The sequence below is a fragment of the Saccopteryx bilineata genome, chromosome 4 (assembly GCF_036850765.1).
Source record: "Saccopteryx bilineata isolate mSacBil1 chromosome 4, mSacBil1_pri_phased_curated, whole genome shotgun sequence".
Lineage (NCBI taxonomy): Eukaryota > Metazoa > Chordata > Mammalia > Chiroptera > Emballonuridae > Saccopteryx > Saccopteryx bilineata.
Window position 1 is genome coordinate 222863792 of NC_089493.1, and position 26826 is coordinate 222890617.

The window sequence follows — 26826 nt, forward strand, 5'->3', positions numbered from 1 at the left end:
TTCATATAATGAAGCCGGCATTCAAAATAACTTTGTCTTTGTGCAGAGATGTCATGTAAGCTTCAGAATAGTCCTTTCTTCACTGTATTATCAGAACAACATGGATCTGTCTCACTGAACGCTTTCTTCTCTAAAACTTGGGAACCTGACCAATTTATGAACACCTAGGAGATTATAAAGACTATTTACCTTGTAGGGAGCTCTAGGAAACAATGCATTTCATGGTCACAATATGCTGTATGAAAAGGAATATAATTTCAGATCACTTTCCAGACCATGAATGTGCTCTTTGTTCCTTTAAGTATCTTAGATCAAGTGATATTCCTCTTTCTCAACTCCCATAACTTTTACGCACCATGTTTCTGACATCTGGAAAAAATTTCTGGATATCAAATGTGGAGAGCCTCTCCATCAACTGGTCAAAACTGCCACCTACTGGTAAGTCTTCAAACCTAGTTCTCAGTTCACCCGAGCACTGCCTTACCTGGTAAGATCTCTTCCTTCAAAACAGTAAAGATCAGCATAATTTACAATAACCAAACTGAAAGCAAATGATTCTTTAACAAAATTCTCCCTCTCTAGGGTGAACCAAAAATATCACATTGCACAAACCTGCCAATAAAGTCATCTCTTTTCCCAGCATCTTTGTCCCATGCGGTGATATCAATAATTCCACCTCTTTCTTCATAAAGATGAAAATCAAATTGTTCTCTCCACTGAGGATTCAGAGTTTTTGGCATAATCTGCAAAATCAAAAGTCATTATTGTCTCATCCATGTGAGTCTTTAAAAAAATTTAACTTGAGACACTAAATCAATCTTTAGGTACTACTGCCTAGAAAAGCATGTAAATATGAGATTTGAACAAAAGCTTCCGGGAATAAGGAAAATGAGTTATTAGATCTCTAGCATCTTTACTGCCTATTGGATGGAAGAATCCTAAAGAATGTGTCCTGAAAACCAAAGTCACCCAAGTCACCCTCTCATCATTTTGAATAACAGATGAGAGATACATATTACATATATAGAAAAGGCAAAACCATTGTAAGCGAAATATCTCACTCAGACACTAGCACTGATTTTGCATAACCTACTAATGTACGAGGACATAACTCATAATGTCATCTCATATAAAAGGATGATGAGGGTTCCCAAGGTTTCTTTTTTTTTCTTATACCCCCACACATGTGAATTCCTGAGCTGAGTATATAATGTGTGTGTGTGTGTGTGTATATATATATATAATATATATATATATACACACACACACACACATATATATATAAATTTAAGTTCTGTGGTAGCAGGAGAAAAAAGCAAGTAACTTTGGGGTGGTCAAGTAAACGTATCTTAGAATTACAGTATTGATGCATCATCTTCATTTTATATATATAGAAAAACTAAAACCTGGAGTTTAAGCGACCTATTCAAGGTCATTACATTTTAGTATCTAGACTCTAACTCAAATATTTGATTAGAACTTCAGACCTCTTTTCCTAAAACAATACGCCAAAACTATTTGTGAATTAATATGAATATGTGTGTGTATAATCTCCATGTTGCACATACAAGAAAAATATCTTTTCTGAAGTGTAATTCTGTAACTTCAAGTATTCAAATAAGACACCTGGTGGAATCAATGAATAAAGTGACCTATACTGATTTGCTTTAAAATTACATTCCTTTTTGGGTTAAACAACATTCATATTTGTTTCTCTATTCTTTCTTATGGCAAGAAGGCACATGATGGCCTTTTCTCTTTTTAATGTATGGGAGACAGATCTTCAGATATAAAGACTTTGAAAGCAATGAAGTATACTATGTGAAAAGGTAATGCAAATGAATCACAATTTTTAAAGTTCTAATCTGAAATTAATCAGCAATAGATCATGGGAAGAAAGAGCAAAGAGAGACATGTGTCCATATCTGGGTCTCATATTTCATATCTAAAGAGCAGAACTATAAAAATAAGAAATGTTTTAAGCCTATTAGACCATGGAAATGCTGTTATGTTTATTGATAAAGGACAGACAGAAGTGGTCATATGTACCTATTTCTGGAATGAGTCGTTTGTTTTAAATGTTATGAAGTTCATGGCAGAAAAAAAGATGGTACTGGATGGATGCTATGATAATTCAAATGTCTCATAACTGTGCTCAGATGAACTCCTATGATATTTTGAGGAGTGTTCTGTTTTACTTATTTGGCCATAAAGCACCTGACTTTTCAATTTTGTAAGACTGTCCTTCCGATATGATTTCCTTCAGGTCAGAAATGATATTCTTCCTTTCTATGTGGACACTCAATATTGAAGGTAACTGACCAGCCCACTGGCAGTTCTCACTGCCTGCCAACAAGTCGCCCCTTTGATAGTGGTAACTACCTCAGTTAATGATGAAAACTTCCTGAACCAGAAGGAACGAGGCAAGCTGTTAATCAAAAATTCATAAAAGTAATGATGTCAAGGCCAAGGTATTCACATCAGCGTAGAATATGATTTTTAATACAAGTGGATAGGATTGGTTGTTCCAAGCTGTCTATGAATACAGCTGCAGAATTAAAGAGGTTGAATTTGAATGCAATATAGATATGTTCCCTAAATATAACTATAACTACTATGACCTTTGGTAATTATTATTACTTCTCTCAATAAGATAACAATATGATTATATAATATATAATTGCTACTAGTATATTTGTTATTATATAATATAGTTATTACTACTGCTGCTACTCTTCCTCTTCCTTCTGCTACTACCATGTGTTGAGTATTTCTTATGCGGAAGGCAGTATTCCAAACCCTTCACATATATAACATATTCATTCAATCTTCTCAATAACTTTATTAGGCAGTATTTTAATTCTCATTTTCACAGATGGGGAAATTGAAGCATAAAGAGGCAAAGCAACTTGCCCATGTCTCACTGCTTTAGTGGCAGCAGGAAATTGACTGTTTTCTAAATAAATTTTAAAACAACGTTCAATCTGTACTGGTGAAAATCAATTTGAATAAAATGGCTTGGAGTAATTTGCATAGTTTTACAGCACAGAAAATAATGCTATTTGTAGTTCCGATACTAGTACTGGTTTTAAAAATAAGAGCAGCCAGCGCTCTCTGAGCACTTCATGTGCCAGGCATTGACTTACAGATAGTTTCTACTTTTATTCCTGTGTTATAAATGAAGAAATTGAGACATAGAGAAGTGGTTTACCCAAGGTCACACAGCACATAAAGTAAGAAATATAATACAATTTTTCTTGTTTGTTGGCATGATGTTCCAAAGAAATTTTGTTTAGCATTTAAAAAGTGTTTTCATCTAAAAAAATTTTTTAATGTGTTTTCATCTAAAACAATTAAAAAATTTTTTTCTTTTCCAAAGCATGGCTATTAATTAACCATTGCCTTCCAAATCCTGATAGGAACACAAAAAATATATGGTCACCTTGCTCTTATACTTCTGATGCCCAAGCCGGAACTTCACGTAGGGATCACTCAACCCGTTTGAATCCATCGCCTTGAGGTCTCGCCCCTCAATCAGCATGATGCTGACTATTCCTCGCCAAAGATGCGATTTTCTGTGTACATCTGACAGACGTACACTTTGGGTCTGAAACTTTTGGTAAAAGAAAACAGAGTTAGTTTATTGGGTTTTAAACCAAGATATGTCATTTGGCATTACCTTTTCTGTTGTTAAAATTATTCAATAATAAAAATTAGGCAGCTGTAAAATGTATTAAATAAAAACACATTATGAATTATTTATTAATTATATAATTATAAATACATATGAAGTTATAATTTTATGATAAATTTAAATTTAAGGTTGTATACAAAAGGTAAGAGCTCAAAATAAAATCCAATTTTTCAACTCTTAAAATCACAAGCTATAGGCATTTCAAGAATATCAGAATATTTGCATGTATCAAATATGCCTGTGTCAAAATTAGCATCAAATAGATATAAATAGGAAAGCCCTCATCCACACTGATATTTAATTTTTAATTACTTATGAATTTTTGAAGAAAGTTTTCATGTTACAAATGTATTTTACAGGTGGTTTTAAGTTATAAGGTTAGTTGTAAGTTCTATTTAATTTACAGTGTTTATTGCCATATTAAAAGAGTTTCAGCTCACTGAGGTACTACAGCACAGAAAACAAAATCAATATATCTACCCAAAATGTTTTGCTTATGTTTGAAACTTGCATTAGAATTTTTTAAAATTATGTATGTGATTTATATCATCAAGTATATTTCTGGATTTATTTCTCATTCTAGTAAACATTTTCTTTAATGATTTTTGTCATGCTCAGTTGTAAGACACAATATTTAAGTCAGTGAACCAAATTTGAAAATTAGCAATTATACTAAAAACGGTTATATAATCTCTTTGAACTAAATAGCACATAAAACAAGCCGGAGAAAGGGGCTAAAATGTTAAGATCTTTACAATCTGGATTCAGTAACATGGAAAATGATCTTTCATATTGTCAAACATGTTTTCTTCACTTATAGTCATTTCATGAAAAAATTCAACATTTCCCTCAACTTCAAATTATTCTACATCTGAATTATGAATTAGCTCCACTTTTGGCCTCCTTTTATGCTAATGTTATAATGTTATAGCCTATTTTATACCACTTCCCCTCCCACTTTGAATTCCAATTTTTATTCCACACTATAATAATGTCAGACATTTTTATCTGTCATCATCAAATTCATGCATTTCAGGGTGCCTTTATTAGGAAAATAAAAACTACACTCTTCAAAAAAGAATACTTTTAATGTAAACATATCAATGGAAATCTCTCTAAATCACAGTATATATTCCCCTAGCATGGTGATCTGCAAGTTTTGAACAAGAGTTTGAGAGTTCTGCTTTGTTAACAGCGCCGTGGGCCTCTGCCTCCACGCTCCTCTGCTCTGTGAGCCCCGTTGAATCTGGAAGAGCCACAGAGGTTCCACGGAACCTGCAGCCTCCACGGGCCTCCGTGTCCACTTCATCTAGAGCCTCTCTGCTCCCACCTGGTTTCCACTCTAGGTTTTCACACTGGATTTTCTTTGAACCAAGGATTTCTCAGACTAAAATAATTGTTTAGAATTCATTGTGCCAAGTTATCTTCAAGGGTTTTTTTTTAGTTCTAAAATTTCATTCTACTTATTATTACAGGCATCCCCAGGTTACAAACGAGATAAGTTTCACAGGTTTGAAAATATTTAAACATTTATATGCTCAGAAAGGTAAAAATAAATACTCTTTTAAGACAAACATCTGTCTACATTGCATTTAATAGGTAAATGTACCTACCTGTTACCGCTGACACACAAATTCAACTTAAGAACAAACATACAGAACCTATCTCGTTGGTAACCCAGGGAATGCCTATAATAATGAAGCAATAAATTTCAGTGTCTGTCTGTCCATCCACCCATTTGCTGCTGGTTAGAATATGAGGAATATGAGTGGCAAAGATGGAAAGGAGAAAAACATTTTTTTCTTGCAAGTAAGAAAAAATGATTATTTCAGTTAAGACCAAGGAATTAATAACTATTCACTTATATACAGCTACAGAATTTAAAACTGTGTGTGTATATTATACCACATGGTTTCCACTAAAACCCTAGGAAGCAGGAAGGCAAGGCTGGCTATTTCCATTTTACAGACGAGGAATTTGATGTACAAGAACTTGACATATGGTTGGGAAGGACAAAGACTGCTTTCCATGGGATCCTTCGTGCTTTCACAGAAATAAGTGGTTGGGCTAATAAATAATGGATTGGTGACGAGAACCAAATATTTCTGACTTTTATTCCTGAGCTTCTACTAATATTGGTCTTTAGGGCAGAGACTCTGACCTAGATTTAAAAGTAATCATTTGAGTATAATGTTGCTGAAAAAATACTCTCCAGTTAAATGAGTTGAATATATTTAAAATTCCAGGCTAGATTTTCTTGCATGATCATAATACATGAAGTCACCTTCTACTTTATTATTATATGAGCACATGTATTCATACTTACAATATTCCAGCTTGTTGGTGCATATATTTAATGACATTTTCTATGCAGTCTAGAAGCAGAAGTCACATGCAGCGCTCAGTAAAATAATAGTGGGTACTATCTAGGTTACACAGCATCTTCAATCAGCAAGGCTAAGTTAGGTTCTTGAATGGTACCATCTCTGAAACCCTTGCTTGTGTGCTCTGCCTCCATGTTGTCCTCACATGAGAACAAGTACTTGATTTATGGGTGGTAAGGACAAAGCACGCTTTCCAGGAGATCCTTCATGCTTTCACAGAAATAAGATGAACTTAACAAATGCTTTGCCTATTGTCATTAGTTTGTTACAAAATGCTTTTCTATAACCTGGAAGAACATTTCTAAAACAACTTGGGAAGATAAGAGGGAGGAGAATATAGAATATTTTAATACAAAAAACAGGGCTAATGAATGTGGAAATTAAGGTGATCTGTGTAAAAGGTTTAAAGGGAAAAAAAGAGGGTGGACAACCAAAGATATACGAATCAGGTATCTTTTTTTGTTGTTGTTGTATTTTTCTGAAGTTGGAAACGGGGAGGCAGTCAGACAGACTCCCACATGTGCCTGACCGGGATCCACCCGGCACGCCCACCAGGGGGCGATGCTCTGCCCACCTAGGGCATCGCTCTGTTGCAACCAGAGCCATTCTAGCGCCTGAGGCAGAGGCCATCCTCAGCGCCCAGGCCAACTTTTGCTCCAGTGGAGCTTTGGCTGCAGGAGGGGAAGAGAGAAACAGAGAGGAAGGAGAGGGGGAGGGGTGGAGAAGCAGATGGGCACCTCTCCTGTGTGCCCTGGCCGGGAGTCAAACCTGGGACTCCTTCACGCCAGGCCGATGCTCTACCACTAAGCCAACCGGCCAGGACTAGGTATCATTTTTAAAGTGATTTTTTTCTTTCTTCAATATTTTTTTGTTAAAGTGGTACTCTTCTAAAAAGAAACTTCATTAATTTAGTCATGAATTGACTAACCGCATAGTCATGAAACAGATGAATATTTACTCTAAGTGTAAAGAATAGGGTATTGTAATAAAATTATAAGGTAAAAGGGGAAGCGATAACCTTAGGCTATCCACAGCAGATAAGTGCTTAACACACACAGCCACATGCATCCTTCTAGTAATTTCTGACTATGTGTTTTGGGCATGTTTTCTATCTAAGGTTGTCCAGACTGCACTCCAGGGCCCTCGGTACACTAAGAGCACTACTCTGTCTCTGTGTGCTGGGGGGGGGGGGGGGGTTGGGGTGCTGGTGTGTTGAGGATATGCATAGAAAAAAAACACATTCCATAAACAAAGATTTAACCTACTTAAGAGAGCAATTTATTACTTTTACTTATTTTTAAAAGTTTTGGAAAGCTCATTGAAAGGGTGGTGACAAGTAGAATTCCAAAACTAAAAAAAATTAAAATGCTCTCCAATTGTACCTCTGAGTCACTGCTCTGTTAAACGTTTCCTTCCTCTGATAAACCCAGTTCTCAAAGTATAGTCCACAGGCCAATGACTTCTTTGTCATCGGGAACTTGTTAGAAAGCCAGTTTTTAGCTTCATCTTAGGCCAATAGAATCGAAAGCTAGGGCATGGTCCAGCACTCGAGGTAAACTAGCCCTGTCAGGGTGGTTCTGATGCACGCTTAAGTGTGAGAACACATGCTTTAAAAGTTCTAAGGTGTATGCATACTAGCCTCCTCCTATGTTCTAATAACAATAACTAGTTACTGTAATTCTAACATTATTGCCTGACCAGGAGGTGGTGCATTAGATAGAGCGTCAACCGGGGAGACTGAGGACTCAGGTTCAAAACCCTGAGGTCGCAGCCTGAGTGTGGGATCATAGACAAGACCCCACGGTCACTGGCTTGACCCCAGAGGTTGCTGGCTTAAACAAGGGGTCACTGCTTCAGCTGAAGCCCCCCAGTCAAGGCATGTTTGAGAAAGCAATCAATGAACAATTAAAGTGCTGTAACAACGAGTTCATGCTTCTCATCTCCCTTCCTGCCTGTCTTCTCACTCCTCTCTTTCTCTCTATCTCTCTCTCTACCACTAAATATAAAATAATATTCTAACATTATCTACTGTCTGGCATGGATATGTTATATGCTAAATAAAGTCCTTCTTTAGCTCTGCCTCTAAATTTACTGATTAGGAAAGCACAGAGAGAGAAGTAGGGGTCTACTGATAATTAGGTGAAGTTTGCTTATTATTTCTTTCCTTTGTTAACATTTCTCTTCTCATAAAATATATCTAATACATATTATTTGAAATATTGATCAGTCAACCAAAAATTACTCATGGAGCAGCTAAAGGGCAACGAGTGTTAAATACAAGATATCCTTCAATAAAATGAGCATATTACAGCTGGGACTTAGTTACCTAAGGTAATACGTTCAACTCTGTCTTTGTTGAAATAGAATTATTATCTGAGAAGGGAAAGAAAAAAGAAGAATAAAATGAAAAACCAACCTAGCTTCAAAGCAAAGAACCAGCCCTATAAAAGGAATAATCTTTAGACTTTTAAAGCTGTAGTCTTCAAGTTTTGGTGGCAATTTGTTGAAATTGGTGGGCCTGACCTTCCTGGACACAAATCAGTTTTTGTATAATTCCAACATGTGACCTGCATGATTCTCATGAACAGCAGTGTGACATCCTCTCTCAAAAGGAATAGTCATCCAAGTTCAGATTTAATAAAGAGTATCAAAATACCAGTTAACAATATACATTTCAAAGTCTGAGGCAATTAGTCAAAGATATCTATCTTTAGTAAGATTTTAGAATTAGTGAGTTGGCATTTTAAAGAGAGTATTAGTTTATGTATATTATTCTTTGGAAACAAATACAAGATTTCAATTCTCAATCATATGCATAAAAGGGTTTAGGATAGGAAATGGGTTTCCAGAAAAGTAAGTCAGCCATGAGAACCCACAGCTCATGCAAGCTCAGAAAAAAATAAACAAACAGAATGGTTGAACTTACTTGTGCATTTTGGTAATAAGCACTCTGAAGCTCTGCTCTGCAGAAGCCCAGGACAGGAAAAGCAGGCCTGCTGCACGTCTGGACGGAAATGTACGGTCAGAACTGTACGAGAAAGCTCTGTGCAACTATCAACAGCTCATTCCAATCAGAGTTTAGCATACTCTTCAAAAAACATTATTTGAAAAAATATGTAATAGCTTCTTAAATCACTGTCAGAAAATGTCTCCTAGCACAAAGAAGATAAATGTCAATGCAACAATGTAGCTCACAGCCTCTATTTTCTTTAGTAGCATAATGATGCAGTGGTCAAGAAAATAAAGGACAGAGATTATATGGTGATGGATCCTACTTGAGAGGTTTCTGGTTTTCGCTAACAGATGTAGCAGGAAAAGAAATATGAAAAGAGAAATCATGAAAGAACTATTTTTCCAAGTCTGCTGCTTCAAAACTTTTTGGACAGTGTTCTCAATAATATTTTTTGTTTCCAATGTCAAAAAAGGGATAAGGCTCCAAAAGAATAAATGTTACATGAATAGAAAATAACTATAACATCATTAACTGCATCCTACGTATTAACATATTGTGATGATTAAAGAGATATCTCTAAAGTGACAGAGGAGTTTTGCCCTACATCATACTTGCCTTTGTTGTCTTTGATACTATAAAGCAACCCAGAAGTCCCTCTACTGCTACAAACAAGAGCAGCAAGAGATAAAGATACAGCTGAACAAGAAATACTGGTTGGAAATTGTGATGGAGTTAAAAGTTTATATTACATGACTTCTAGAGCATCCCAGACAATAGTATGGTGAGCGAGAGTCATCAGCTTTAACAGCAGCAGAGAGGATTAGATTAGGCCAGTCTGAAAGGCAGAGTAGATCAGATAGAGAAACAAACATGTATTGAGCAGCTATTATGTGCTGCAGTTTTCATACTCCACTACTTTTCATGACAAGTATTTTTAAGGTAAAAAAACTGAGGTGCAGAGAGGATAAATACCCCTATTCAAAGCCAAATGGCTAGAGCAGGGGTCCCCAAACTTTTTATACAGGGGGCCAGTTCACTGTCCCTCAGACTGTTGGAGGGCCGGACTATAAAAAAAACTATGAACAAATCCCTATGCACACTGCACATATCTTATTTTAAAGTAAAAAAACAAAAAGGGAACAAATACAATATTTAAAATAAAAAACAAGTAAATTTAAATCAACAAACTGACCAGTATTTCAATGGGAACTATGCTCCTCTCACTGACCACCAATGAAAGAGGTGCCCCTTCCGGAAGTGCGGCGGGGGCTGGATAAATGGCCTCAGGGGGCCGCACACAGCCCGCGGGCCGTAGTTTGGGGACTCCTGGGCTATAGCTTGACTAGGCTGAACTTTGAATCTGCGGTTGCTAATACCTAACTGATGATTTTTCCACTGTATCTTATTTTTTGGACATAGCATAAGAAGTTCATAATATAAAAGAAAGAAGTTAATTTGTACAGAATTTGCTGAAATGTTTTGACTTAACATTTAGAATAAAATATGTTCTTGGGTAATGATTATTGAGAAAGGCTAATCAGGAGTTCAGAGAAAGTAAAAGTCAGCAGGTGGTAATAAACACTAGCATACATTGTTCAGTAAAGCATTTGAGCATTAACTGTACTCCATAAGAAATTATAGCCTAATGTCTATTCATAAAGTGGTGAAGTAGAATCTTACATAAAAATTGAGAATGGCTATATTCCAATTCTAGTTAATGAAGTTTATTAATTTCATTTATTGAAAAACTGAATCACTAGTAACAAGAGATATTCTATTATTCTAGATCCTTCTTAAAAAGCAGATCAAAACTAAAAAAAAAAACATTTTATTTAGACTTAGCATGAGGCTAAAGGAACACTCAACCATACTAATCTCCTGATATGTGCAAATAATCCTTAGCTTTTGTTATTCTGGATTTTATTACTGTATACAACCTAATCCTTCCAAATGAGACCCAGACTCTCTGAATCTGAAATGAAAGACATTGCTGGTGTCTTTACAATAGCTGTGTGTGGAGAAAGCCCTTTTCTCTATTTTTAGCACAGGGGTGAACATGCTTTTATTTAATTAAATGATTCACTGAGACACTACAAAGAAAAGATAATGACAGCCTAGAATGACTGTTTTGTGCTGCAAAGCCTGGAGTGTGGAGCAATTATTAGCTCAATCCCAGGCACAGACATGATCTATCTTTTCCTTTTCCTGCAGAGTTTATTCCCGTGAATCGCACCTGGATGATGAAGTTTAACAAGTAGATTTGCTCTGTGATCATCATCCTCTCAGAGCATGATTGCCTTGGCAGAAATCCCTCCCAGCGCTTTTGTGCAACCTCGTTTGAAATGTCTCCTCTAATAATAAAGCTTCGATCCCTTTTTTCTTAGATGATGATTCACTGACCTGTAATCCTTAGAGAAATTCTCCTGGTTCCTATCCTTAAACTTTCTTTCCTATTTCTATTGCTTTTTGATACAATGTATGTTGTCAGGAAGGTATTTATGTTTACTTCAAATTTTAACTACTTTCCTTAAACTTAATTGGGGCCAAACAAAAGTTCTTTATCTTTCACTAAATTTGCTTAAAAGATATAGTAATAAAAAAAATAATCATTTATGTTGTAATCATGTTGGTTTGCTAAGGTAATTTATGAGTTTTCACCAATAACACAGGGGGAAAATAATGAGTTCTGGGTTTGACTTAAAAGATTTTTGTGAGACTTTTAATTAAAAGTCACAAGTTATTTTCTCAGGGTCTTATTTTCATCCCTAAAGATAGAAATAATTGCTGAACTTTTTCTGGTGTATGTCATACACAGTTGAATTGTTCAGAATATCAGCACTTCAGCAGAGGATTACATTCTTGTTTTCTCAAGCTAATGCATCTTTTCTTGGTCTGCGGGGTCTTCCTTCACCCACCCTTTGTTTGACCCTATCATTAGGCGGGGCTCTGCTGTAACTCCATTCGTTTGTGGTCTATGCATCCTTTTTGCCTATTTCATATTATAACTCTTTTCTCCATTTCCTTATATTATGTGTCCTGGCATAGCCCAACCTTCTCCATTTAAACAATATTAAAATTTATCTTTAATTTACTACAATGTTCTCCTAAGAGAGTTTGTTCCATTAACTCTTAGTCATCAAAATCTAAATGTCTAATCAATGAGATAACTAGGACAAAACTTAAGTGTACTAAATATTTGAAAAACCTGTACTGTTACCGTCCTTCAATTGATAGTTAAAAGTCTTTAATGAAATTCTGACTTAGTATAATCCACTGGATTCATATAATTTTATTATGTTTCATGAGAAAAAGAGTAATTGTCATATCTATTGCTTAATGTTTTGTGTCCTAAAATAATGTATTTTGGTGAATTATAAATGCTATACTTTTGGAAAACTAGACTATTGCTATATAACTTCAGTCCTTTCTTTCCATTATTCTGCTCTCAAGAAAATGAAGCACTGACCTTAATTGAGCAAATTCTCACCAACTTTCAGTTTCACTCAGTGTAACACAGTTGCTATCTCCTGGATGCATGTATTGGTGCTTATAAACAAGCTGATAAACATTTCTTTCAAATAATATCCTGTTTAACTCACAAGGCACACACACACTCTTTATATAAGATCTCATAAGAGATATTTAGGTTTTTGCATATCTGAAAATGTCTATGATAAACTTCCTTTCATACACATCTCTTCTAAAAGTTCATCAGAATACAAATATTGCTGGGGCAAAGAGCAGTGAGGTCCATTATCAGAATGACACTTGAATGTGAATATAAAAGATCATATTCATCAAAAGCAGACTCGGTTACTGATTTGGTAAAATGGGACCTCAAACAAAGCTAAATCATAGCCCTCAAATACATCCATCCATCAACAGCTTCAGAAGCTGTGGAGAAGGGTCACCTAATGCAAGAAGAATTTGAAACGGTGTCAATAAAGACAAACCAAAAGGCAGCACTATTTATATATGACATCTCTATTCATCATTAACCCAAAAAGGGACTCTGCTGCTTTAAGTCTTCACCAAAGCATTTATTTCTATGACAGCCAGAGAGAAAAATATTATTCCTGATCATATCATCTAGCTACTTCAGGGCAATGGACTTAGTACTTCTCTGGGCCTTCGTTTCCTCATTGGTAAAATAAATGACCCCTAAACATTCTGTCTTATGATTCAATTTGTCACTCAACATATTTTAAGAAAAAAATACATTAGATCATTGTACCTAAGATACAAAAAAAGCTACCTTTTAATTCTGCATATTTATTATTCTAAAATAAGACAGTTCAAGGGATTGAGAAGGGTTAATGAAGAATACTTAAGGACGAATACAACCAATTGGAAAATACTAAGTGGAAAACTAATTTGGAAGTAGCAAAGTAGAGAGAGGATGATGAAAGAGTCATTTGAAAGGGAAATCCTTAAAAAGAGTTAGTTAAGGAGCTGGTCCTGCTGGCAAGTCTTCATCGACAAGGATCAGCCTGCACATTGGCTGCACGTAGAACAAACTCAACACAGAACCTATGAATTTTTCTCTCTTGGCAAATGAGTATGCCATATAAATTCACTATATTTGTGGGTCTTAAAAAAACAGACACATTTTTGAAAAAATCCATTTCCTATTTAGGGTAATAGGACAATTCAAAAGCTGTCACTCTGTGTGTTCATAAATAAAATGAACGTTTAAAAGGAATTATTATTTTAGCAAAGATACAGAGTAGCATCAGTGAAAGCAGCCATCAGTAGGCCGAAAGGAAATAAAGAGGCTATAGTAATTAAAATAAGCTCACAATAATAAAAGGTTGCAAAAGTAAAATTGTGTGTGGAGGGCAGACAGAATAAATAGAAGTGTTTTATACTTGCTCACTGGTCAAATCAATGCATGACTTAATCTAGTACCTGCCACTCAGCTTAAAAGACACTGCAATAAAATCTTAAAATCTGAAGGAGAAAGGCAGTTTTCAGTCATGAGCAGTTTAAGAGTCAAAAAAAGAAAAAAGAAAAAAGAAAATGGCATACTCTTATGAATGTAGCATCTTTATTGTGATATCTATTGCAAATGTAATCACGTACTAAGTATAAGTTTTCAAAGAGGGAAACTCTTGAAAGCAAAGTAGTAAGTGCATTAGTAATAAATCAAGCTGTGCATAATGCAGAATTATAGCAGATGATAAAAGGCTAACAGAGCTCATTATGTTTAAGTCATGAAAGAGTAAATAACATTAAATTGCAATGGCATTTAAAACAAATTCTCTGTGAAATTCTTTTTCCTTATTTAAATCAAAAGCCGAATTGCTGTTTTCTAACTCCTAAGATTTTTTCAAAGAAAGAACACTTTATTATCTATTATGTATATAGTATAAGATCACTGTAATAGAAGAAAAATTTTCTCAAGCAGATGGAGCAAGTTTTAAAGGAAGGGTTAAGAACCTAAATGGACTCTCTGGACAACACCTTCATATTCCTGTAACATCTGTGGGCCTCTAAGCTGCTAACAGTTTGGGATAAACTTTGTCTCACAAGGAAATGACTTAAAAGCAATATATTAAATATATGAAGTTCTTAAATTTTATAAATGAAGATTTAGTCATCTAATGACTTAAAATCAAAATTAATAAAAAGGTGAATGAATATATCTGAGAGTCTATTGTAAAAAGTAAATTTCTTAATTTATATTTAACTTTCAAGATTACTATTCAGAACCAAAAATCAAGATTATTAATAAAAAGGATTCAGACATTACCCTCCAAAAGAAAGACTTCACAGAGAAATAAGTTCCAACCACTTCATTTTTTGAGAGTTCCTAAAAACAAACAAATATTTAGCTAAATTTGAGGTGTTTTTGAGAATACTTTATTAGCCCAGCAAAATCAAACCAAAAAAAAATTCAAAACTTACATATCCTAAAGACACTTTGGGTCTTTATAAACTCTCAATTTTTTTTCATTGAGTAAATTACAGCTTTTTGGTTATTCATATCTGATATCAATAGTAGAAAGGGTAGAGAAGATTATTTCTATAATTTTTAAAAGAGTCTACTTACCTCTTAATTCTCAATTGTTGATTAAGATATCTGAAAGTCTAACACTTTATTTTAGAAAGAATTGTTTAAATGTATTTAAGAATTTGAAATAACCCAGATAATGTCTTTTCCTTTTAACAAAATAAAATAATACCACAGACATTCAGAGTATTTTAAAAGAATAATAGCAGAAATCTTACTTATAAACACACACCTAGTCAAATTTAGTTTAATTCCTAACTAAAATCTTCCTAGTTTTATGATATATAATATATATAAGTGACTTAGTTAACTCGAGCTTTCCAAAAATAATTTTTAAAAGAAATGAACATTAAGAAAGGTGGCTATTGGTCTGTAAACAAAGCAACAAATTTATATTGGAAATTTTATTACTGAACCCTCAGATTTTATAATGTGAAACTAATTTGACTTTAGAAAATCAAAAATATAGTTACTTACTTTTAAACAGAAAACTTACTTTGCATGCGTCCTTCAAACTTGAAGGTTTTGCATGCTGTTTCTGGCGTCAGTTATGATAATACTAAGGGAAACCGATGCAATAATGGGAAAGGGTCAGCCTTTGACATCGTGATAAAGAGGAAGCAGTTCTGCAAGTTATTTGATTATTTCATGATTTTGTATTAGCAACTAAGATGTAGTGGTCCAGCCCCTCAAATGTTGCCTAAGTTATAGTAGATGCTCAACAAATATTTGTTGATTGACTATTAGTGACTTAGAATTTCATTTGGTTGAGAATACATATTCCTTCCAAATGTGTTACCAAAACTCATATCAGAAAATAATGAGTTTAATTTAACTAAAGTACTTTAGGGTATGCAGGAATTTGAATAATTTGTTTAAAAGAATTACATCAGAGATCATCTATGCAATCTACCTGTACTTTTTATATGAAATCAATAATATTTCTTAAAGAAATTAATTATATTTCCCCAAATTACCTGGGTAGGATTTGGTCAGGTAGCATGACTAATGTCAGAGGTTATAATGAAAAGGTCTTGAGTTTAAGATCATCACTACAGAGTTGAAATTCATTTACATTTACAGTTCTGGTTCTCAATGTCACACTTAGGACAAAAAAATCTTTAAAGAATACACTTACATTTGGACATTGGGGTGTAAACCTTAGAGAGAATAACTACAGACTTTTTTGATGCTATAAACTCAAACACTTTAATCAAATTTTTAGAAAAGACACGTTTTTCTTTTCTATTGCTAATTATTTTCTTACTTTGATTCCCAGTTCTTTTTTAAGCAGTATGTTTAGCAACATGAGGTAAAATTTTCAAGAATCATATTAAAGAAATTATTGCTTGATGTCTCCTTATACAAATAATTTCCCTAGAATCAATAACACAAGCTGTACAACTAACAGTATGTTTTAGCTTAACGTAAAATGTTTTAAGGCAACTTAAATAGATGTGAAAGGATTGGCTCTAGATTAAGATAGTTACAACAAATAAGACAACTATTGAGCATTTAAACATATTGTGGTAAGAAGGCGAAGAGATTAGCCAGAAAACATATATACATGACACATGATACAGACACAGACAAGTGTGGTGATAGCCACAGGGAAAGGGTCTGTGGGCTAGGTGAGGTAAGCAAAGGGGAGGGGTAAGAAATGGGGACAGAGACTTTGCTTGGAGTGATGGGTACACAATGCAGAGTACAGATGATATTTTATTGAGTGGTACACTGAAACCTGTATGGTTTTGTGAACCAATGTGACCCCAATAAATTCAATTTTAAAAAGTATTGTAAATTCATTTAAACATTAGCAGCACTAAGGTGACTAATATTGAAATTGCACTAACTCCACACTTACCATTCTTCCTCAGGTGAACAAAGTGAATAAAGAGGGAATGACCTAATTACGTGACCAATATGCAAAGAGCAAAATGAGATTGATAAATTTGGGGTGAGGGAGGAGAAATTTTAATGATCTTTTTTTTTTAATTTTAGAAGTTTAGTAAATTGAAGTAAAAACACAGTCTTTTATAATAGAAATATTCATGCTATTTGCTGCATTTTGGAATCTCGGAAGCCCTAATTATAAGGTTTATAGCATATATAAATAACATATATTTGGGAGTATAAACAGCGGCAAAGATTTTAAAAAGAATTTTCTATTTTCTTGAAAAACATGTAAGCATCTCATTTCTTTCAAATATATACGCATAACAATATGAGGCAGCAAAGAAAAGCTATTCTGGTTCTCACAGGCTAGAGGGTCAGTGGCCAAGAAAGTTTGTATTTTTTGCAGCTTTAAAAGAACCACCTATGAATTATCAGGAAATGAAATCTTTGTAGAAAGGACCTGATAATTGTTAAATAATGACTTTTTTTTTTTTTTACTATGACTGTGTGAGATACTTAAAAATGTGTTAATTTGTTTCTCTGCCATTTCTTAAATTAAAGCACTTAGAGGTTTTTTACTAATGCATTCTTAATTTGTCATCTAAGGTGTCAGGCTTAACTATGCCTCACAGATTTACGGGACTGAAAGTGCTCTCTAGTTTAAATTAACAATATTCTTGCCAAGTCTTATTAAAAATTGCTTCATTGAACCAGTGAATAAAGTGTTTTATAGTTCATTAAAATTATGCTGTGATAATAACACAAGCTTAATAAAAAGATATATTCCTTAAAAAAATAAGCCATTAAATAACAATATATGCTAATAAGATATCAGTCTATATTATATTTTCAAAGGATGAACTCTTTTTAAAACAATTCTAACCTGTTATTTTTGAAAATACGAATTGTAACACGTGTATATATTATCACAGTGATTATTTCTCATACAAGTAAAGTGATTTATTGAAAGCACCTAAGTTTATTACTACCACATCTACTAATAAACTCAACCTTCTATGTAAACACACATATACACAGAACACAAATACACAATGCAGTGTTAAATAATTTCTGCTTACTGTCTGATAGAGGCAATTATTTTTATTATTTTCTTCCATTTTTTTTGTTTGACCCCACAAAATTTATCTACAAAATACATATATATCTTCTCTTCTAAGCTCAAGAAATTTTCTTGTTCAATAATTTAACCTTCGAATAGATGATGAATAAGATTCTAAAGAATAAAATATTACACTAACTGAAAGTATTACCATTGCTCTGCTAAATGCATATCGTCACATAAGTAAAACTCTTTGACCAGGGTAATTACCCAGTTGCCCAAGTTTAGGGAGACATCAGATTCCTTTCTTTTAAAAATAACAATTTTTCTATAACAACTGAATGTGGAGGAGAATTAAAAATATACATGATGGAAAATGTGCTGATAGAAAAGTAGAAAGAGTGTTTCAAAGAATGTTACCATCCCCAGAAGAGATATTATGAAATTCACAATTATTTACGGGTTAACACACCATTTAAACATAGCACATATTTTATACATTCTTGCTTTTCAGATGTAAGTTTAGGTCTACCTTTTTCTTTCTCATTATTGGATGGTAACATATTTACTCCAAATAATACATGTCTGTCCTCAATAGAAATTACAATTTCCTTGCCATCAAGTTGGCTAGTCATTTATCTTCAATAGTAAGTACAATCCCATGTTATGTGAGTACCACAAATAATAAGATTTCCATTAAAATAATCTATTATTGGCAAAATGATGAAAATAACAAGCAGATATTTAAATAATGGGGCATTCCATGAGCTGATTCACTTGTACAGGGGAGATTTGCATATTAAAAACATAATAATGTCACCTGGCCAGGTAGCTCAGTTTGTTAGAGCATTGTCCCAATATGCCACAATTGTAGGTTTGATCCCCAGTCAGGATACATATAAGAGTCAACAAATGAATGCATGAATAAGTGAAGTAACAAGTAAATGTTTCTCTTTCTCCCTCCCTTCCTCTCTTTCTAAAACTAGTAAAAAATAAATTAATTAAAAAACATAACAATGTCAATGTAGCTTTTTTCCTCTCTATGGTTATATCACTTCTGAAAAAAATACAAAGAAATGAAAAAAAAAAGCTTCACACTAGAGAGAATATCTAACAACATTATCTATCTGTAAATCTTTGTCACAAAGTTTATAATTCTCAGATTTTATATTTGCTACTGGTGCTCAAAGATAAACTGCATATCATAGCCTTGATTTTAGAAAAGCAAAAGACTTCATTCTATAAATCAGGATTCCAAAGAAGATAATGACCTATTTGTATGAAAAGTTCAGCTTTGACTTTGATCATAGTTATATAAAGAATAAAATACCTGTATGCAAATGTAATACAAATAAATTATATCCTCTTTCCAAAAACAAGAGGAATAAATCTTAACTCACACAAGCATCTTTAGAGAACATGGAGATTACTAGAAAGGAGATACATCCCACAAAACAGTAACATCACATATATCCCATGCACACAGACCTCTCATAAATATTATTTTGTAAATTAGGCAAGTAAGAGATTAACAACAATAACTGATAATAAAAGAGAACAATTATAATAACATTCTGTAATAAAAGCTATGTGAATGTAGTTTCTCTCTCTCTCTCTCTCTCTCTCTCTACCTCTGCAATAGCTGATCTGATAAACAAGGTGGCTACTAAGTGACTAACAGGAGGGGAAGTATAAAAGCACGGACACTCTGGGAAAAGCAGTGATTCACGTCTGGGGCTGGATGGAGTAGGACAGTTCAAGGTTTTATCACACTACTAAGAATGACACACAATTTAAAACTTATGAATTGTTTATTTCTGGAATGATCCGTTTCATGCTTTTCAACCATGACTGACTATGGGTAAGTGAAACCATGGAAAGCGAAACTACGGATAAGAAATAACTACTGAACTTGAACACCCATCCTTTCTCCTTTATTCTTTGGTGAAAAGAATTGTGGGAGCAGTTTCAGTGTATGTGAAAGATGGCAGACTGGTGGTAACTGAAATTTCAAACTTTCCTTGGAATTTGAATTTAATATTCTGCTCTTGTAACACTAATATGGACAAACATGGAGAATGTTTTAAAGGATGGTGACAATTTGAATGAATTATCAAGTGTTCAGCTTAGTCTCACAGGAAAATAAAATGGAGTGAATGGATTTCCCTTTACTCAGCATTTTATATCACCATTACATTTTATGAAATTGGAACTCCCTTAAGCTAAAAACCCAAAAGCCATATTACCATATACACTAAAAATCTGCCAAGTACCTCAATGAGTGCAGAGTTTGGCACAGGTAGTCTGTATCAAGCTAGAAAAATGTACCAGTTTGAATGTACACATGGATTATTTATAATAAATAAAAACTCCATAAAATTTATGTATAAAATAGTGGAGATTAGATGTTTATTATTGATTTTTAATTATTTTGTTGACTAAAGGAAAAAATTTATGTGTTTACTTAATTTATCATTAAAATTAAATATATATTAATTAAAAATTTAAATAATTGTTATTTTTTATACTACAGTAAAATCATTTTCACTAATTAATACTAAATACTACAGAATATCCTGCTTTAGCATTACAGATTAATTACATCTGGAAGAGAGAATATTGCTACATATTAATGGATTACAAGTTTTTATTAGATATATCATAATATAGACACCGAATGAGGAAACCAAACTTGCATGAATTTTTAAATATATATACTTTTAATGTAGTACTAATTTTGAAGTACAATTACACAGAAAAAAATTATAATACAAATATGAACAGCATAAAAAATTTTTAAGACTTCTTGAAACTTTATTTCAGTTACTTAAAAAATATAGTGAACACTAAGTGTGAAATATTGAGCTACTTTCCTGAAATGTTTTGCATTTTTTACCTTTTTGTGAACTAAATTATCTTTTGGTCACTAATTCTACAAAAATTGGGAAGAAAATACACAGTAAGAAATACTTATTAAAGCAACATAAGACATTACTAACTGCAAAAACATTTTGATATGTGTTTTCTTCATTCACAATAACAAAATGACAAAATTAAAGAAAAATTTAATAGCACGATTCAATCAGAATGGAAGAAAAAGATTGTCATGTTCCAGGGTCTAAAAAAATTAGTCACTATTAAATAAGAATACTGACTTCTTAAATAGAAATGTGAGCAAACAAGACTTTTTATGAATAAAGTGCCTTTGATTTATTTTAAGGAATATTCACAAAGAAGTCAATTTCATCTTGATACTTGTGTCCAACTGTGGTACCACCACTGAACAAATTAGAAGCTTAGTTTATATCTTTTATATCTTCCAAGCTATAAGAGCCAGGGCTTAGTAATTTATAGGAACAAAAAACTCCTCTCACTCCTAAGAGCCATTTATTTCTTGAAGTGAGAAGAGACTGATGAAAAATCATTCTCACTATACATTGGAAGATATAGCAATACAAGGATTTTTGAGTTTAGAAAACCTTAGGCTCAATTTTTGGTGAACAGGAACAGGAAGTTGCATGAATTTTCCTTCTCTCCAAAATTGTTCTTACCTTCATCTCATCATTTATTCCTGATCTAGAGCAGACATTTTCTAGACCCTGTGGTACAGATAACAGAAACCAGATGCTGAGAATGGTGCTGAGAAATGACCAGAGATTAGCAAGAGGATGATTTGGGTGTGATTGATCAGTGTGATTACTTTCTACTTAAAAAGCAATACATGGTTTGCTGAAAGTTTATGGGAAAAAAAAATTGAAGTGATGAAATCCTGTGGTATAATCTGAAGAGGTATGAGAAAGACTGGGAAAGCAGCCAATTAGTAGTTCTCAACAAGAAAAGCTGAAAGATCACATGCTAAGCATTACCTTACTTGATCTTTTCCAACTCTTCCTCATTAGCATTGTCTGTAAATGAAATAAAGCATTTTTATTATCTTATCACTCAAGTACAGAGAAGGGCAGCCAATTGGTCTCTAGAGAAAGCTTAACATTTAAACAGCAGTATCCAGCAACAACTATAAAAGACAAAAATTGTTTTTCACGTACGTGTAGCTAGAAGAAGCACCTTTAACATTCAAGCATCTTTCTGGTGAGAGTTCATTGGTTTTATCTATTTTTTTTTGTACAAAAAAATGGGATAGTATATATTTTAAATAGAATGGCAACTTTTAAATATCTTAATTATTGACTGGAAAGAAACACATTGAGTCTCATGATTGGCAATCCTCCCTTTTGGTGGAGGAGGTTCAGGACGTACCACAACTTTACCAGGTATATAATGATTTTTTTCTTCAAACACATTCAAAGTCTGTTGCTCTGATGGGATCTTAGGATTGGCTCTGTTTTCAGTTAATCTTTAGTTACATCAGGATCTGTAAATGCTTTCAATTGAGAAAAATGCTGTATGTTGTGATGGCTATTAGTAGGCCTTCCTGCTAAATGTAGGCCATGACACAGCCTCTAACCTGGTTTTCTGTGTGTCCTTATTAAGAGGTATTTTTGGCTACAAGTTTTAATTAAGGTTATGGAAATTTGTGATGAGTGCCCAAGATCATTGGTCTTTTGCATAAAGTAAGTGATAAAGTTCAAAGATTTTAAAATTTTCCTCCCCAGTTTAAAAAATTTCTCAATAAACACTGAGGTAAGTAACCTCTTTACCGTCCCTTAGCTTTATCCTGGTCTTTAAGGCAGGTGAAGTGGACAATAGGGCCAATTCGGGGCAAAGAATATAGCTGAGAGAAATGCTGGCCATATTTGTGTATCAAGAAAGTGCACTGGTACCTTTAAGAACTACATCTACATTTCTTTCAGCAGGATTCACTAAAGCGGGACAGTTTCAGAAATGACTCACAAAATACAAAAATAAAAGAAAATATTTAATAAAAGATTAAGTCACATAGCAATCTTTGGCCTAACCCAAGACAAAGAAATTATGTATAGGTTCTAAAGTAGGAAATGAGAAAACCATAAAATTGTCAAAAATAAGGATAAATTTCTCTTTTCTAGAGATAGTGGTTCTATAGGTTATACATTCTCCTTATACGCTCTGTGTTAAAAATGGACTCTAATATGGAAAAGTAATAGATTTCTCAAAGTTATAATAATTCTTAATTTTTCCCCCTAAATGGAGCCAGGAAACTGTAAAGCATTGTTATTAAGTACAGTTATCGTAGTATTTTATATGTTGTCTAAGTACTAATGTCCAATTCATTTTGAAGCAGCAGAATCCACCACTGGGTTATGGCGATGCACCTGTAGTGAACATGTGATAAATGTTGGTTGTTGATGTAAAATAAGTTATTATAATTATCATCATCATCACCATCACCACTTTCTCCATCATCACTAAAAGGCAACTGGAGAGCAAATACTTGCGGTACTACATGTTCACAAAGACTGTGTACCATTAGGTATCAGGCCATACATGTTCAACCTTCTCAGAAAGCAGTTTCAATGGACGCAGAACGGTAGTTCCCAAAGACAATACTCTGAGTCAAATAAACAGAACAGCTAAGATAAATAGATAAAAGAGTAAAATCTCATAACTCATGGCCATTTAACATCATCATCTAGTATCTGAGAATCTTATAAAATTCCATTCTGTAAGAAATGGTATACTATAAAAAGAAGGTAAGAATATGAGGAACAGTTGAATTTCAGGGTAGCACTACTCAATAGGATACAGATTCACTTCTGCTGGCCACAGCCACATCTCCCGACTCAGAACCACTGCATTAAGTAGTGTTCAATATAGAAAACAAACTACAGGATTGATATTTTTTCCAAAATGGGCTTAAAAACAGGTTATATGGTACTGTTTTTCAGATTGGGACATATACAAACAAAAAGTCAATAGTAATTTCCCTAAATATAAATATGAAATATTTAGCAGTAATGGAAACCAATTTATTATTGTCTTTATTCAGTATAGTGAGTCCTTTTATTAGATCCAGTGACTTTCAAAATGGCCCTAGATCTCATAACAAAATTTCTGCTTCTTAAGCCAAAACAACCAGCTAAACAATGGCTTTGAGTATATCACTCCCAAGTCTTTTTTTCTTTTTAGATGGTTTGGTTAAGGTATAGTCAATAAAACTAAAAACAGTAGAAAAGATTTTTTTTAAAAAACTTAATTTAGCCTGACCAGGCGGTAGTGCAGTGGATAGACCATTGGACTGGGACGCGGAGGACCAGGTTCGAGACCCCAAGGTTGCCAGCTTGAGCGAGGGCTCATCTGGTTTAAGCATAGAATCTCGTGGTACAACAGTAGTGCGTCTGACTCCATCTGGTTTGAGCAAAGCTCACCAGCTTGAGCAAGGGGTCACTCGGTCTGCTGTAGCCCCACAGTCAAGGAACATATGAGAAAGCAATCAATGAACAACTAAAGTTCTGCAATGAAGAATTGATGCTTCTTATCTCTCTCCCTTCCTGTCTGTTTCTATTTATCCCTCTCTCTGACTCTCTCTGTGTCCAAAAAAAAAAAAAAAAAAAAAGAATCTCTCCTTCCCCCCAGTAGCTCATTAGGTCAATGATGTTGCATGAACTGAAACTGTAATATTTTTTTTTAGAAAAAGAAAAAAGAAACAAATACTTAATTTAACAGACAAACTATTAATTCTGTTACCTTTTCTATCTGTAAGACATTTTAGAAAAGAAAGATAGTTTGGGGAATGTTAAAGATAGGAGAAGAAGCAAATTATAGAAAAAGAAGGGTTTTTTTTCTTCTTTGCTCTATGATCTTCAGCTGAGAAATATATGAATTTGTTTTTGAAAGTGTCATTATCTAATGTTATTATAATATGATCAAAATTCTTCATTAGCAGCTCAACTTTCTTTGAAGCCAACAAAAGGAAAGTAACAAAAATATGGCCAATGATAAAGCTGCAAAACTGATTACTTTTTAGAAGGTTATATAATCTCAATCTTCTTTTTGTTGTTATCTTTTGTTGTAGTGATTTTTTTAATGCAGTTACATAGCTCCATAGATGTAAAACAAAAATCACAGAATGGGTAGATATTATATACATACATAAGTTAAAACATATACATCATATTTTTATAGGTGAATATTTTTTCACGTTAGCTATAAAATAATTCAAAAAAATATCAAAAAATAAACCTATATGAAAAAGAATTTTAATTCACTAAAGGCCAACTAGGATCAATTCAAATGTTTCTTAGAATTCTCTGGGATTTTTTTAGCTTTAGCCAAGCAATCTGTAAGTCTAGGTTCTCTAAGAGAGTATGTAACACAAGTTAACTCACTTTTATTTCACAAATTCTCCAATGAAGAAAGCTGTGGATTGAACTCTGCTACAAAAAGAATCAGAAACCACTCAAACACATTATCAGATCAAAATACTATACACAGGACACACATGTATGCACTGGATATTTTTGAGGGATCTAAAACAGAACATGCATTGAAAACAAATGACACTGTCATGCAACTAACTCATCAGCATGCCCCTGTGAAGACATGAAGATTTCTATTTCTCATACACACAATGCTGGAAACTTAAAAAATGTGTGTGTGTGTGTTTATATATATATAATGTGTATATATATATAATATATACATTATATTATATACATATTATAATATATATTATATTGCATATATAATACATTATATATTTATATATTCACATCTGGGATTTTTTTTTTAAAGACTCAATTGTGAACTCAATGGAGACAATTTTAATATAAGCAACTATAAAATACTTTAGCTATTACATATACTATACTTTTAAATTGCTGTGATTAGGCAATGCATGTTTTAGAGGTCTTAGGAGATTCAGTAGGCTGCTAAGTTTTTCAACTCATCCTTCAGTTTTACTGGTATCCAGAACTGGCAATCCACATAAGAAGAAATCATCGCAACTGCCTTATTCATGGCATGTATTGCAGTATTAACAGTGAGTAAAAAACTCACAAGATAACTTATTTTAAAATCTTAGCATTTTTTGATGCTAACTATTCTGTTTCCAGTTACTCATTTCTTCCTACTTTTGATTTTTTCCCCACAGTATTAATGTTCTAGTTCCTATCTGATTGTTAGAATTTACTTAATAGTTCTTGAAACTCATATTCCATTCTCCATTTTAATATATATAAAATATTTAGCAAAGTTGTATAAACATAGGCAGAAGAATAAACATGAGGTTTTTAAACTAAAGTTTTAAGTCCCAGAAGTTTAAATAGATTATTTCTAAACTAGTAATAAAAGAAAATAGAACTCTTAATAGTTTTGCTATGTGAGAGTCAATGAAAAATTATCTTCTACTTCTACCCTATCATTTTAAATATTAAATGGAATTGTGATCATTTAGTAACTGATTTTTGGTTTGCTGCACTTTGAGTTGGGGATTCTTTAAATAAGATTTTTTCTTGGATAATTTGTGAAAGTTCAGCATGTCATTTTTATTTCAGGCACATAAAATTTAATTTGAAGATCTCTGATTGTTTTTAACAAAGAAACTTCAAATGTATTCCAGAGAAATATATTTAGCTAACACAAGACATGTTACAAAGTGAAGAAAATACAGTAACCTGCTTCTAATTTATTGTCATCATTATAAATCTTAAGACAAGCAATGCAGACTGACTTTTAAGCCCATTAGCATTAACATATTAATTTGAAGAACTCAAAAGGAAAACTATTATTTAATATTGTTTGTGACAACCTCAGGGATTTGAATATTGAAGTAAAAAAAAAGACTTAATATATCTTTCCCTGCACCTTTGAAGTATCCCTTCAAATCCTTATCGTTTTTTATTAATTTTTATTTTATTGTGTTTACGTGGATTCAAGTGTCCCACTGAA

The 26826-nt window shown here is 33.2% G+C and overlaps 1 protein-coding gene across 8 annotated transcripts in view; it reads right to left on the reverse strand.

Annotated features, from left to right (window-relative positions):
* Positions 1 to 26826, reverse strand: part of MCTP1 (multiple C2 and transmembrane domain containing 1) — a 580456-nt gene that overhangs the window by 229395 nt on the left and 324235 nt on the right. For 3 of the 8 annotated variants that reach the window (XM_066273826.1, XM_066273824.1, XM_066273831.1), the window contains exons 6-10: positions 21867 to 21905; positions 14784 to 14843; positions 9005 to 9082; positions 3443 to 3613; positions 613 to 743 (exon numbers count right to left, since the gene is read on the reverse strand). In XM_066273826.1, coding sequence (XP_066129923.1) covers positions 613 to 743; positions 3443 to 3613; positions 9005 to 9082; positions 14784 to 14843; positions 21867 to 21905 — 479 coding nt within the window. The remainder of the gene's footprint in view (positions 1 to 612; positions 744 to 3442; positions 3614 to 9004; positions 9083 to 14783; positions 14844 to 21866; positions 21906 to 26826) is intronic. The other 5 variants (XM_066273827.1, XM_066273832.1, XM_066273825.1 and 2 more) reach the window with 4 other exon arrangements.